The sequence below is a fragment of the Schistocerca nitens genome, chromosome 8, assembly GCF_023898315.1.
Source record: "Schistocerca nitens isolate TAMUIC-IGC-003100 chromosome 8, iqSchNite1.1, whole genome shotgun sequence".
Lineage (NCBI taxonomy): Eukaryota > Metazoa > Arthropoda > Insecta > Orthoptera > Acrididae > Schistocerca > Schistocerca nitens.
The window spans coordinates 300,641,969-300,657,814 of record NC_064621.1 but is presented as its reverse complement, the minus strand read 5'-3'; the positions used below and the strand labels follow the sequence as shown (position 1 = coordinate 300,657,814).

Sequence of the window (15,846 nt, the reverse complement as noted above, 5' to 3'; positions counted from 1 at the left end):
TTCCTGCAGTCACTCTGCAATTCCGGACGTGTGGGGTGACGCACTGTCCTGCTGGAACTGCCCAAATCCGTCGGAATGCACACTAGACATGAATGGATGCAGATGATCAGACAGGATACTTACGTATGTGCCACCTATCACAGTCGTATCTAGATGTATCAGGGGTCGTATACCACTCCAACTGCACATTCCCACATCAGAGCCTCCACCATCTTGAACAACCCCTTGCTGAAATGCAGGGTCCATGGATTCGTGATGTTGTCTCCATACCCGTGCACATCCATCTGCTCGATAAAATTTGAAACGAGACTCGTCCGGCAAGGTAACATATTTCCAGTCATCAACAGTCCAATGTCGGTGTTGACGGGCCCAGGTGAGGCGTAAAGCTTTGGGTCGTGCAGTAATCACGGTACACGAGTGGGCTTTCGGCTCTGAAAGGCCATATCAATGACGTTTCGTTGAATTGTTCGCACGCTTACTTTTGTTGATGACCCTGCATTGAAATCTGGAGCAATCTGCTGAAGGGTTGCACTTCTGTCACGGTGAACGACTCTCTTCAGTCGTCTTTGGCCCCATTCTTCCAGGATCTTTTTCCAGCGGCAGCGATGTCGGAGATTTGATGGTTTAACTGATTCCTGATATTGACAGTACACTCGTGAAATGATCGTATGGAAAAATCCCCACTTCATCGCTACCCATGAGATACCGTGTCCCTCGATCGCGCGCCGACTGTAGCACCACGTTCAAACTCACTTAAATGTTGATAACCTGCCATTGTAGCAGACACTTGTCATATATAGGCGTTGCTAACCGCAGCGCCGTATTGTGCCTGTTCACACGTCTCTGTATTTGAATACGCATTCCTATACCAGTTTCTCTGGCGCTTCATTGTAGTAGAAAGACCGTTCACCTGGGCGTGTCAATATCCAAGGTTTTCCACTTTCCGATGCTGGAAATCTGTCTTGTAGTAGAAGAGATTCTCTGCTTTCCTCCACATGCCAAGCCATTACTGATTAACCATGACAAAATCCGTGAGAATAGGAATTAATTAAACTTCTTATTATTGGTCAGCACTGACACGGCCTACTGCAATTGGCTGGTGACTTTCCTATGTGGGCAATAATAGCCAGGTTTCAGAGAGTAAAGCCAGATCACACTGGCGGTACAGAGACTGAAGTGAACACACTTGCTGCTGAGATGTCAAAGATACATTTGTTTCAGGAGTGCCATCGAGAATGCACTTCACTTTAGTCAATGTGTGTGTGTGTGTGTGTGTGTGTGTGTGTGTGAGTGAGTGAGTGAGTGAGAGAGAGAGACAGAGAGAGAGAGAGAGAGCTGTCACCAACTTAAGCCACCCATTCACCAGCCAACGAGTCGGCCAACCTGTCGTCCCCCATCCCCCCACCCCACCCCACCCCTCATCAACACAGTTGGTAGTCAACCCGTCTCACTACCTGTGAGCACACTGTGACCATGTGGGAGACCCTGCTTGCGCCCTGTCGCGTGGCAGTTTTCACCATGCCAAAACATAAGCGTAAAGGATTCAGGGTAAAGGATGCAGCGTGGGGTGGCAGTTAGAGATCGAGGCTAGCAGGTAGCGGTGCGCCAGCAGAGCCGACCGCTATAATATCGTACACTACAAAGGTGGACATGTCGGGGCAGACCAGCTTCGCAGGGAGGAGGGTTCGGCCGGCTGGTAAGTCTGTGAATGGACGGCTTTATAGCAGAGTACAGTGCTCGAGCTGGACTGAAAATTTCCAGTTGCTACCACTACCGTCTTCCACCCCTCTCCCCTCTCTCTTCCTCCCCCCCTCCCACCCGCCCCCCACGCACAAGCCGTTTACAAGTGATAAGGATGAGCCGTCGATGTGACCACTGTGGCGAGCGGGACGCAAAGCTAGTTAAATTGCAACAAGGTTTAATAGCACAGTTTTAGCATTCACCACCAGCTAGTTGCACTTGTCATGCGCTTTGATGACTCTCTCGGAGGTCGTACTTTCCGGGGTTCTTTCTTCAAACCACTAAGCCTTTGCACAGTCAGTGGCAATATCTGCGACTGGGTTTCATACTATAATTTCATGTGTCCACCCACCTGTATTTAGTCTACAGTCATAATTACAACCTTTGGTCCACTTAGTAAATGTTTATAAGTTTGATTCATTGGGTAAATCATTTTATTTGACGTCTGACGACCATGAACTAAATTATTACACTGACAGCAAGTTTCCTTCTTTAGTTAGATGTGTGTCTACATTAGGACACCCATATGAGGTACGGTATTTTCACGCTTAATAGGGTCAACCCCAGTAATTCTCATTCAATAAAGCGTTATCCATAGTGAGAAATTGTGTCTCTTAAATTTTCATGATCCTATGGCGAGCTTCCCTTTCCTGTATGCCACCAGTGATCGGACTTTTACCATGTTAGGGGTATGCTAGATAACTTAGCAGACATCTCACACAGTGGTTAGCGCAGCCATACCGCCATCCACATTTAGATTTTCCGTGATTTCCCTCAATCGCTTAATTCAGATACCAGGATGGTTCCTTTTAAAAGACTCAAGGCCGATTTCGTTCCGCATGTTTCCCTAGTCCGAGTTTGTGCTCAGTCTCCAACGACTTCGTTGTCGATGGGACCTTAAACTCTAATCTTCCTTCCTAAATGAACTGCAATGAAATGAATGCATTAGTTGGATTGAGATCGGTGTAGATGCGGTGACATAAAACGATATCAGTGCAGAACGATAAGAACTGCTAAATCTGGAACATAATGAATATGTCGCGACAATCGAAAATTTGTGCGAGATCGTGACAAACCGGTTTCCCTGCATATCGTCAACATTAGACACAATAAATCTGTATAAATTCCTATATCACCTTTACCCAGCAAAGAATTAGTAACCTTGCAATTGAAAAAAAAAGTAAGTTAGTTTGACACTGTTGCTGGGAGACCACAAGAGGTAGCTCCAGCCGCGCGCAGTCGGAAATGATTTACTTCCGCCGCACACAATGGCCCGTTTCACTGCGGATAGGTGAGAGGTACAGGGTGACAATTATTGAACTATATGAAATAAAATCGTCATAACTTCTGAACGGTTTGAGTTAGGACGTTCAAACTGAACGGTTAGCCGTGCAGCATGAGAGAATTAATATTGTTCGGTTTAGCGACGAAGCCCACTTTCAGTTAGATGGGTTTGTCAATACGCAAAAGTGGCGCATTTGGGGGGACTGAGAATCCACATTTCGCGATCGAGAAATCACTTCATACTCAACGGGTGACTGTGTAGTGTGCAATCTCCTGTCACGGAATGGTTCAAATGGCTCTGAGCACTATGGGACTTAACATCTGTGGTCATCAGTCCCCTAGAACTTAGAACTTCTTAAACCTAACTAACCTAAGGACGGCACACACATCCATGCCCGATGCAGGATTCGAACTTGTGACCGTAGCGGTCACGCGGTTGCAGACTGAAGCGCCTAGAACCGCACGGCCACACCGGCCGGCTGTCACGGAATAATCGGCGCAACATTCCTTGAAAGCACAGTGACTACTGAATGGTACGTGAAAGATTTGGAAGATGACTTCATACCCATTTTCCAAAGTGACCCTGATTTCGAAAGGTGTGGTTCTTGCAAGACGGAGCTCGACCCATCGAAGCAGGAGAGTATTTGATGTCCTGGAGGAGCACTTTGGAGCTCTGAGGCCACTGGCATGGGCCTCGACTGGCCACCATATTCTCCGGATCTGAACACATGCGACCCCTTTTCGTGGGGCTTTATTAAAGACAAGGTGTACAGAAATAACCCCCAAAACCACTGTTGAGCTGAAAACAGCCATTAAGGTGGTCATCGACAGCATCGATGTTCCCACACCTCAGCGGGTCAAGCAGAATTTCGGTATTCGTCTGTGCCAATCATCGCCAATGATGGCAGGCATATCGAACATGTCATGACCAAAATCCGAATATCTGTAGTGATGTCTACATGTTAAATAACGTGTGTGCACGCCGTAGTTTGTAACTAATTTACGTTTTTTTCAGTTTAGTTCAATAATTGTCACCTTGTATGTCCTACGTCTATCTGTTGAGTGTGAGTGCGTGTGGTGGATATGTGTAGTGTGGTGTTATGTTTTGCGTTGTGTGACGAGGTTAACAGAAGGGAGATGCTGAAACCCGGTGCCGTCACCTATCCTCCTCACATCGAACAGCGTCCAAGGGAACCGTGTGGGTTAACGTTCCCATCCGAAGGACGGATCGCCGTGAAAAGGTTCGGAACTTAAATCTCGGTTCACAGTTAGTTGCAGTTAGTGGCATACTGCAGTTGCAATTCAACTGCATGTGCGAACTGCCAGTTTACAGTGGCACAACTTCGGAGACACAACTTTTGTCATGTCACAGAAAGTTCAGAGTAGTTGTACTTTATTACTCCGCTTTCCTTCCATCACTGCTCCCTGGTGCTGTATTACGAAACACGATCATTATATCGCAGTTATCGTGGAGTAATTTATGCTGTACTTCACTCGATATCAGTGTGTCTTCATTTTGTTACTGAAAACAGTCTTAGCAGTTGTCGGAAGGTACAATTTCGCGGATCAGCAAGAACAACAACGTATATTTAATTTTCTGCAGTAGTGTGTGTCTGAGGAGGGGGGGGGGGGGGTCCTGTGTACGAAATAGCCCTCGAGTGTAATGTCACAGCTGTTAAACTAAATAATTAGTTCCAGAATGAGATTTTCACTCTGCAGCGGAGTGTGTGCTGATTTGAAACTTCCTGGCAGATTAAAACTGTGTGCCGGACCGAGATTCGAACTCGCGACCTTTGACATTCGCGGGCAAGTGCTTTACCGACTGAGCTACCCAAGCACGACTCACGCCCCGTCCTCACAGCTTTACTTCTGCCAGTACCACGTCTCCTACCTTCCAAACTTTACAGAAGCTCTCTTACGAACCTTGCAGAACAGTCGATAGAGCACTTGCCCGCGGAAGGCAATGGTCCCAAGATCGAGTCTCGGTCCGGCACACAGTTTTAATCTGCCAGGAAGTTTCAAAAAATTAGTTACTCTAAATGCCCACATCAACCAATAAAATAAGATTCTAACATCTTGGAAGCGATTCGTATCTTCAGATGATATTCGCATGCCAGATGTTGGTTAAGTTTGCCATAGCAGACAATATTTTCGGCTTCGGGCACTATTTCTTCTACACTCCTGGAAATGGAAAAAAGAACACATTGACACCGGCGTGTCAGACCCACCATACTTGCTCCGTACACTGCGAGAGGGCTGTACAAGCAATGATCACACGCACGGCACAGCGGACACACCAGGACCCGCGGTGTTGGCCGTCGAATGGCGCTAGCTGCGCAGCATTTGTGCACCGCCGCCGTCAGTGTCAGCCAGTTTGCCGTGGCATACGGAGCTCCATCGCAGTCTTTAACACTGGTAGCATGCCGCGACAGCGTGGACGTGAACCGTATGTGCAGTTGACGGACTTTGAGCGAGGGCGTATAGTGGGCATGCGGGAGGCCGGGTGGACGTACCGCCGAATTGCTCAACACGTGGGGCGTGAGGTCTCCACAGTACATCGATGTTGTCGCCAGTGGTCGGCGGAAGGTGCACGTGCCCGTCGACCTGGGACCGGACCGCAGCGACGCACGGATGCACGCCAAGGCCGTAGGATCCTACGCAGTGCCGTAGGGGACCGCACCGCCACTTCCCAGCAAATTAGGGACACTGTTGCTCCTGGGGTAACGGCGAGGACCATTCGCAACCGTCTCCATGAAGCTGGGCTACGGTCCCGCCCACCGTTAGGCCCTCTTCCGCTCACGCCCCAACATCGTGCAGCCCGCCTCCAGTGGTGTCGCGACAGGCGTGAATGGAGGGACGAATGGAGACGTGTCGTCTTCAGCGATGAGAGTCGTTTCTGCCTTGGTGCCAATGATGGTCGTATGCGTGTTTGGCGCCGTGCAGGTGAGCGCCACAATCAGGACTGCATACGACTGAGGCACACAGGGCCAACACCCGGCATCATGGTGTGGGGAGCGATCTCCTACACTGGCCGTACACCACTGGTGATCGTCGAGGGGACACTGAATAGTGCACGGTACATCCAAACCGTCATCGAACCCATCGTTCTACCATTTCTAGACCGGCAAGGGACCTTGCTGTTCCAACAGGACAATGCACGTCCGCATGTATCCCGTGCCACCCAACGTGCTCTAGAAGGTGTAAGTCAACTACCCTGGCCAGCAAGATCTCCGGATCTGTCCCCCATTGAGCATGTTTGGGACTGGATGAAGCGTCGTCTCACGCGGTCTGCACGTCCAGCACGAACGCTGGTCCAACTGAGGCGCCAGATGGAAATGGCATGGCAAGCCGTTCCACAGGACTACATCCAGCATCTCTACGATCGTCTCCATGGGAGAATAGCAGCCTGCATTGCTGCTAAAGGTGGATATACCCTGTACTAGTGCCGACATTGTGCATGCTCTGTTGCCTGTGTCTATGTGCCTGTGGTTCTGTCAGTGTGATCATGTGATGTATCTGACCCCAGGAATGTGTCAATAAAGTTTCCCCTTCCTGGGACAATGAATTCACGGTGTTCTTATTTCAATTTCCAGGAGTGTATAAATGTGCTTTTGCCCCTTGATTTATGCCTTCGCGAAATCTATTTTCGGATCGAACATTGGGTTTCGTCTTCCTTGTCACAGCTCTAACGCCGTAACCTGTACTATAACATTCATCCCGTCAATATGATTTCAATCGATGCCATGCTGAAGGCTGTGCATCTAAATTGAATTTCTGGCATCATGTGTGAACAGTAGCTCCCGGTGCCTCTACAGAAAGCTAAAAGCTGTAGCGTCAAATTAGTTACGTATGTGAACACGGCTTAATGCAAAACACTGGCGCAAAGATAGTCATCAGGAACTTTATGCCACCACATCTCCTCTCCTTGGGGGCAAAATATTGGCGATTAAAAGTTCATTCACCACCATGACTCCGCTTACCTTCGCTTCTTCATTTAAACCTATATACACTCCTGGAAATTGAAATAAGAACACCGTGAATTCATTGTCCCAGGAAGGGGAAACTTTATTGACACATTCCTGGGGTCAGATACATCACATGATCACACTGACAGAACCACAGGCACATAGACACAAGCAACAGATCATGCACAATGTCGGCACTAGTACAGTGTATATCCACCTTTCGCAGCAGTGCAGGCTGCTATTCTCCCATGGAGACGATCGTAGAGATGCTGGATGTAGTCCTGTGGAACGGCTTGCCATGCCATTTCCACCTGGCGCCTCAGTTGGACCAGCGTTCGTGCTGGACGTGCAGACCGCGTGAGACGACGCTTCATCCAGTCCCAAACATGCTCAATGGGGGACAGATCCGGAGATCTTGCTGGCCAGGGTAGTTGACTTACACCTTCTAGAGCACGTTGGGTGGCACGGGATACATGCGGACGTGCATTGTCCTGTTGGAACAGCAAGTTCCCTTGCCGGTGTAGGAATGGTAGAACGATGGGTTCGATGACGGTTTGGATGTACCGTGCACTATTCAGTGTCCCCTCGACGATCACCAGTGGTGTACGGCCAGTGTAGGAGATCGCTCCCCACACCATGATGCCGGGTGTTGCCCCTGTGTGCCTCGGTCGTATGCAGTCCTGATTGTGGCGCTCACCTGCACGGCGCCAAACACGCATACGACCATCATTGGCACCAAGGCAGAAGCGACTCTCATCGCTGAAGACGACACGTCTCCATTCGTCCCTCCATTCACGCCTGTCGCGACACCACTGGAGGCGGGCTGCACGATGTTGGGGCGTGAGCGGAAGACGGCCTAACGGTGTGCGGGACCGTAGCCCAGCTTCATGGAGACGGTTGCGAATGGTCCTCGCCGATACCCCAGGAGCAACAGTGTCCCTAATTTGCTGGGAAGTGGCGGTGCGGTCCCCTACGGCACTGCGTAGGATCCTACGGTCTTGGCGTGCATCCGTGAGTCGCTGCGGTCCGGTCCCAGGTCGACGGGCACGTGCACCTTCCGCCGACCACTGGCGACAACATCGATGTACTGTGGAGACCTCACGCCCCACGTGTTGAGCAATTCGGCGGTACGTCCACCCGGCCTCCCGCATGCCCACTATACGCCCTCGCTCAAAGTCCGTCAACTGCACATACGGTTCACGTCCACGCTGTCGCGGCATGCTACCAGTGTTAAAGACTGCGATGGAGCTCCGTATGCCACGGCAAACTGGCTGACACTGACGGCGGCGGTGCACAAATGCTGCGCAGCTAGCGCCATTCGACGGCCAACACCGCGGGTCCTGGTGTGTCCGCTGTGCCGTGCGTGTGATCATTGCTTGTACAGCCCTCTCGCAGTGTCCGGAGCAAGTATGGTGGGTCTGACACACCGGTGTCAATGTGTTCTTTTTTCCATTTCCAGGAGTGTACATACTCCGCAAGTCACCGTACGGCATGTGGAAGAGGGTACCATGTAAGACTACTAGTCATTTCCTTTCCCGTTCCACTCGCAAATAGAGCGAGGGGAAGTCTCTGTATGGGCACTAATTTCTTGTACCTTACCTTCGTGGTTAAAAAATGGTTGAAATGGCTCTCAGCACTATGGGACTTAACAACTATGGTCATCAGTCCCCTAGAACTTACAACTACTTAAACCTAAATAACCTAAGGACATCACACAACACCCAGTCATCACGAGGCAGAGAAAATCCCTGATCCCGCCGGGAATCGAACCCGGAAACCCGGGCGCGGGAAGCGAGAACGCTACCGCACGACCACGAGCTGCGGTCTTACCTTCGTGGTCCTTATGCGAAATATGTATATGTTGGCGGCAGTAGAATCGTTTTGCAGGCGGATTCAGACGCCGGCTCTCTAAATTTTTTCATTTTTGTTGTGCCTCGAACGTCGCCTTCCCTCCAGCGATACCCATTTGAGTTCCCAAAGCACATCGCCGTAGTACTTGTGTGCCGTTGAAACTTATCGGTAACAAATCCTGCACCCCGTTTGCCAATTGCTTCGAAGTATTACTGTAATCCGATCTGGTACGGATCCCAAGCACTCGAGTAGTACTCAAGAATGGGTCGCACTTGTTTCCTACATGCGGTTTCTTTCACAGATGAACCACGCTTTCTTAACATTCTCCCAATAAACCGTAGTCGACCAGTCGACTTTCCCACAACCACACTCATATGTGTGTTCATATTTCTTTGTAACATAAAGCCTAGATATTTAATCGACGTGACCGTATGAAGCAGGACACTGCAATGCTGTATCCGAAAATTCTTGGTTTGTATTTCCCATTAGCTTACATTTTTCTGCATTTAGAGCCAACTGTCATTCATCGCGCCAACTAGAAATTTTGTCTAAGTCGTAACTCCCTACAGTCGCTCTAGTTCCACACCTTCCCGTACACCATAGAATCGTCAGCAAACAACTGTAGACTGCTGCCGCCCTGTCCGCCAGACCAGTTATGTATGTAGAGAATAATAGCGCTCCAAACACACTTGAGTCGAGCGCCACAGCACGGGCTTGCGTTTAGGGTTGGTTGGGGTTGTTTGTGGGAAGAGACCAGACTGCGAGGTCACCGATCTCAACGGATTAGTGAAGGACCGGGAAGGAATTCGGCCGTGCCCTTTCAAAGGAACCATCCCGGCATTTGCCTGGAGCGATTTAGGGAAATCACGGAAAACCCATATCGGGATGGCCGGACGCGGGATTGAACCGTCGTCCTCCCGAATGCGAGTCCAGTGAGCTAACCTCTGCGCCACCTCGCTCGGTGCAGCTGGAAGGTACAACTAAATGTAACACATAAAATATTTTTGAGTTTCACTCTTTTTCTTCTTCTTCTTCTCCTGATTTTCACAGATTAGGCGTTTCGAGGTGGTCTGGCTTCAGTTCCATCTTGTAACTTCCCGTCCTACGTCCTATCTTTTGGGTTTTTACTGTAAGGGCATCTTTGGTATTCTTGTTTCTTCCACTCGTTGCAGGTGTTCCTTCAAGTTTTGTTTATGTTCTATTTCGCGATTTATTGCGTTTAGGGCCTCGGCTGCGGAGGAGAGTTACAGTTCGGAATTGTGAAGCAAGTTACTGGGGCAGAGAAACTGATTGCTAAACCTGCATCAACTTAGTGCCTCATGGTCTGGGGACGTTTATTCATGGTTACTCCTCAAGGTGCAAGCATCCCAAAGTGCGCCCACAATTCGCTACTTGTGATTTGTCTGGTTGCCCGGGTTAACGCGCCGCTTCCATTGCATCTCACTCCCCACCCAGACACACGATTTCCTGAACCACAAACAGGACACAAGGGCCCAAAAGGAAGGACTTTGTCATTGCGTAGGCGCTGCGACGTACGCAAGGTCTGGCCAGGAACCTACGCCAGAGGCATGTGGGGACGTCGAAACCGAAAGATCGTTGTCGTCGTCGCAGTAATTTTGTGATTCATATTTGGCGAGTACTCACGTTGTTGACGATGACGCCGCAGTAGTCGGGCGCGCCGGGTGTCGCCATGAGGTTGACGGTGAGCGTGGTGACGTGGCCGCCGTCGCCCAGCGCGATGCAAGGCGCTTGCCGCGTGTCCCGGGCCTGGATTGCACCTGCAAACAGGACACACAGCCTCTGCCAAACACTGACATCCAACCGCAATTCTATTGTATTCTATCGCTTGCGCCTTGTCCCGCGGTGACGCAGGGTCGGCCATGGTTAAACGGATTTGGCCTGTCTATCCCATACACCCCCCCCCCCCCCCCCGGGACGGAATTAGTGTACCCCAGCTGTCTGCGTCTAATGTACATCGTGAAATAGCGTGGATGTGTTCCAAATGTCTGCGAGTCGGGTAACTGAGGCGGGACGTGGGGACCAGCCCGGTATTCACCAAGTAGGATGTGGAAAACCGCCTAAAAACCACATCCAGGCTGGCCGGCACACCGGCCGTCGTCGTTAATCCGCCGGGTGGATTCGATCCGAGGCCGGCGCGCCTACCCGAGTCCAGGAAGTAGCGCGTTAGTGCTCTGTTCATTGTTGATCGTTGTGTTTGTTCGTTGCGGACGTAGTATGACATCCGTTAAAGTTCGTTTGTTGATCTTTCGACTCAGTTTTTTATTACAGAGGCCAACCAGCTCTCTGACCGAACACGCTGAGCTACCGTGCCGGCTTGACAACACACAACACCCAGTAGTCACGAGGCAGAGAAAATCCCTGACCCCGCCGGGCATCGAAACCGGGAACCCGGGCGCGGGAAGCGAGAACGCTACCGCACGACCACGAGCTGCGGACTTAAATGTTCAAATGTGTGTGAAATCTTATGGGACTTAACTGCTAAGGTCATCAGTCCCTAAGCTTACACACTACTTAATCTAAATTATCCTAAGGACAACACACACACACACCCATGCCCGAGGGAGGAGTCGAACCTCCGCCGGGACCAGCCGCACAGTCCATGGATGCAGCGCCTTAGACCGCTCGGCTACTCTCGCACGGCCGCAACACCCAGTCATCACGAGAGCAGAGAAAATCCCTGACCCCGCCGGGAATCGAACCCGGGAACCCGGGCGTGGGAAGCGAGAACGCTACCGCACGACCACGAGCTGCGGACGCGCTCTCGGCTACCCTGGCGGGTCTGACATCCAACCGCCGTCTCTGTGGTAAAGTCTCAAGGCTGTGATCATGATTTCCATTTGGATCACACTTAGTCGAATCAACACCCCTCTTACACACACACACACACACACACACACACACACACACACACACATGCGCGCACTTGTTTAATAGTGTGTTGGTCCACCTTTAGAGTGCAATGCAACAGTGATTTTAAGTGGCACTTCGACAAGTCGTTGGTAAGTAACCAGACGTACAGGGATCTGACAGAAAAATGGAAACAACGAAAACACAACACATTACCATGCCTAATACGGTGCAGGAACCTCGTTGCCATTCAAAACAGTTCCCATTCGTCTCGGAATAGATAAATAAAGGTTCTGTGTCGTTTTCAAGAGAATCTTATGCCATCCTTCCAGCAAAATATTTGCCATTCGGGTAACGATGCTGTTTCCGACAGTCCATTTTTGTGCTCACAAAACCAGTCGTGGACGACGCTAGCTACGTGAACAAGGGACTTCTCCGAACACAGCGTCACTAACGGGGGGCAAACAATGTACCATAGGACGGACCTGTTCAGTCAAAACGGTCACTTAATCCTTGGAAATAATATGACTTGACAGAGCAACCATGGGACCTATGCTATAACACCCCAAATATAGAGCCCCTAATGATATCCCTTGTGACAGCAAAAGACATAAAAACTTGTTATCCTGACCTTGACGGTAGCTACTGGCAGCAAAATATTAACACTATTGAAAATTTGACCAACAGAAATACTAGGAAACTAACAACATCTATTCCACGGAAAGAACTAAATGAAAGACTATCAGATGATCACTTAATCTACGAAGCATGAAACTCTAATTCAAAATCTATGCTTTACTAACCAATCATTACCAAATACCTGCCATGTTGCACACTTGCGACGTAAACTCGGCCAGAAGTTGGAAACCGTGTGAAACAAGACTCATCCGAACAAATGGCATTCCTCCAATGCTCCATAGTCCGAGTTTTCTGGTATCGACACTACGCTTTCGTTTCTTCTTCCAGATCGTCCTGCAATTTTCTGCTTAAGGAGCTCCCTGCGTGTTATTTCGACGTCGACAGGGTTCGCGAGTGCCACATTCAGTGCTGCAGTGACTTTTGCAGTCGTCTTCGTATTTTTCGTCAGAATCCACTTCGATGACCGTCTGTCACGACCACTCAACACACACTTTAGTCCGCGTTGTGACATACCGGTTGATGTTTTTCCACTTTTGCTGTAAGTTTTAATCATAAATAAGAGGTTTCCGTAATTTTATTACACCAATTCGTACAGTTAAGGACGGGTTTTCGGGAGACCCCTCAACTTTCTGGTGCTTAGAAACGGTGTATCTATACATATGGGCTTTAACTGAAAGCCAATACGGTATCTTAAGACACTGTACGGAAGAGGAATGTCGTCATGTGACATAGGTGGCGTTCTCTCATCTCATTGGTCTACGTTCAGACCCATTTTCAGACTATACGACATGGTAGATATTGCTCTGCACGTTCGAAAAGACTCTCCAGCGTGCTTTTTCCACGCTACGAAGTCAGGAACTCGCGACGCTCAACGTTCGAATGAATGGTCCGTGACCCGGCGGCTTTATGCTGCACCTTAACATAGATTTAAGATTGGACAGCAGTGTTCTCCAAGGTAAAATTTCAATGAAGCCTTTGGAGACGAGAGGGCGTAGTCTGGTTTTTCACTGAAGTGCTTGATTTTTTTAGACAGGAGGGGGTAATCACTTCTCTACGTTATATTTCTCGACTTCTCAGACGAATCAAACTTTATTGCTGAAGTGCATTCTATAGGAACAGGGTTATCTCTTCAGAATCAAGGGATGGCTGTCAACTCAATCTGAACAGAAAACAGAAATTCTCAATGACATGAAATTAAAGTCATTAACTTCGATCTTTTATAGGATGCTACTATTCAAGTGCGTTCACATATAACAGTGTATTGGGTACTTCTATACAGGGTTATTACAAATGATTGAAGCGATTTCACAGCTCTACAATAACTTTATTATTTGAGATATTTTCACAATGCTTTGCACACGCATACAAAAACTCAAAAAGTTTTTTTAGGCATTCACAAATGTTCGATATGTGCCCCTTTAGTGATTCGGCAGACATCAAGCCGATAATCAAGTTCCTCCCACACTCGGCGCAGCAGGTCCCCATCAATGAGTTCGAAAGCATTGTTGATGCGAGCTCGCAGTTCTGGCACGTTTCTTGGTAGAGGAGATTTAAACACTGAATCTTTCACATAACCCCACAGAAAGAAATCGCATGGGGTTAAGTCGGGAGAGCGTGGAGGCCATGACATGAATTGCTGATCATGATCTCCACCACGACCGATCCATCGGTTTTCCAATCTCCTGTTTAAGAAATGCCAAACATCATGATGGAAGTGCCGTGGAGCACCATCCTTGAAAGATGAAGTCGGCGCTATCGGTCTCCAGTTGTGGCATGAGCCGATTTTCTAGCATGTCCAGATACACGTGTCCTGTAACGTTTTTTCGCAGAAGAAAAAGGGGCCGTAAACTTTAAACCGTGAGATTGCACAAAACACGTTAACTTTTGGTGAATTGCGAATTTGCTGCACGAATGCGTGAGGATTCTCTACCGCCCAGATTCGCACATTGTGTCTGTTCACTTCACCATTAAGAAAAAATGTTGCTTCATCACTGAAAACAAGTTTCGCGCTGAACGCATCCTCTTCCATGAGCTGTTGCAACCGCGCCGAAAATTCAAAGCGTTTGACTTTGTCATCGGGTGTCTGGGCTTGTAGCAATTGTAAACGGTAAGGCTTCTGCTTTAGCCTTTTCCGTAAGATTTTCCAAACCGTCGGCTGTGGTACGTTTAGCTCTCTGCTTGCTTTATTCGTCGACTTCCGCGGGCTACGCGTGAAACTTGCCCGCACGCGTTCAATCGTTTCTTCGCTCACTGCAGGCCGACCCGTTGATTTCCCCTTACAGAGGCATCCAGAAGCTTTAAACTGCGCATACCATCGCCGAATGGAGTTAGCAGTTGGTGGATCTTTGTTGAACTTCGTGCTGAAGTGTCGTTGCACTGTTATGACTGACTGATGTGAGTGCATTTCAAGCACGACATACGCTTTCTCGGCTCCTGTCGCCATTTTGTCTCACTGCGCTCTCGAGCGCTCTGGCGGCATAAACCTGAAGTGCGGCTTCAGCCGAACAAAACTTTATGAGTTTTTCTACGTATCTGTAGTGTGTCGTGACCACACAGGGTGCTTCAAAAATGACCGGTATATTCGAAACGGCAATAAAAACTAAACGAGCAGCGATAGAAATACACCGTTTGTTGCAATATGCTTGGGACAACAGTACATTTTCAGGCAGACAAACTTTCGAAATTACAGTAGTTACAATTTTCAACAACAGATGGCGCTGCGGTCTGGGAAACTCTATAGTACGATATTTTCCACATATCCACCATGTGTAGCAATAATATGGCGTAGTCTCTGAATGAAATTACCCGAAACCTTTGACAACGTGTCTGGCGGAATGGCTTCACATGCAGATGAGACGTACTGCTTCAGCTGTTCAATTGTTTCTGGATTCTGGCGGTACACCTGGTCTTTCAAGTGTCCCCACAGAAAGTCACAGGGGTTCATGTCTGGTGAATAGGGAGGCCAATCCACGCCGCCTCCTGTATGTTTCGGATAGCCCAAAGCAATCACACGATCATCGAAATATTCATTCAGGAAATTAAAGACGTCGGCCGTGCGATGTAGCCGGGCACCATCTTGCATAAACCACGAGGTGTTCGCAGTGTCGTCTAAGGCAGTTTGTACCGCCACAAATTCACGAAGAATGTCCAGATAGCGTGATGCAGTAATCGTTTCGGATCTGAAAAATGGGCCAATGATTCCTTTGGAAGAAATGGCGGCCCAGACCAGTACTTTTTGAGGATGCAGGGACGATGGGACTGCAACATGGGGCTTTTCGGTTCCCCATATGCGCCCGTTCTGTTTATTGACGAAGCCGTCCAGGTAAAAATAAGCTTCGTCAGTAAACCAAATGCTGCCCACATGCATATCGCTGTCATCAATCCTGTGCACTATATCGTTAGCGAATGTCTCTCGTGCAGCAATGGTAGCGGCGCTGAGGGGTTGCCACGTTTGAATTTTGTATGGATAGAGGTGTAAACTCTGGCGCATGAGACGATA

The 15,846-nt window shown here is 49.0% G+C and overlaps 1 protein-coding gene across 1 annotated transcript in view; it reads right to left on the bottom strand.

The window, feature by feature from the left end:
- LOC126198905 (uncharacterized) overlaps positions 1 to 15,846 on the bottom strand; it is a 503,369-nt gene that overhangs the window by 81,443 nt on the left and 406,080 nt on the right. The window contains exon 3 of the mRNA XM_049935532.1: positions 10,485 to 10,618. Coding sequence (XP_049791489.1) covers positions 10,485 to 10,618 — 134 coding nt within the window. The remainder of the gene's footprint in view (positions 1 to 10,484; positions 10,619 to 15,846) is intronic.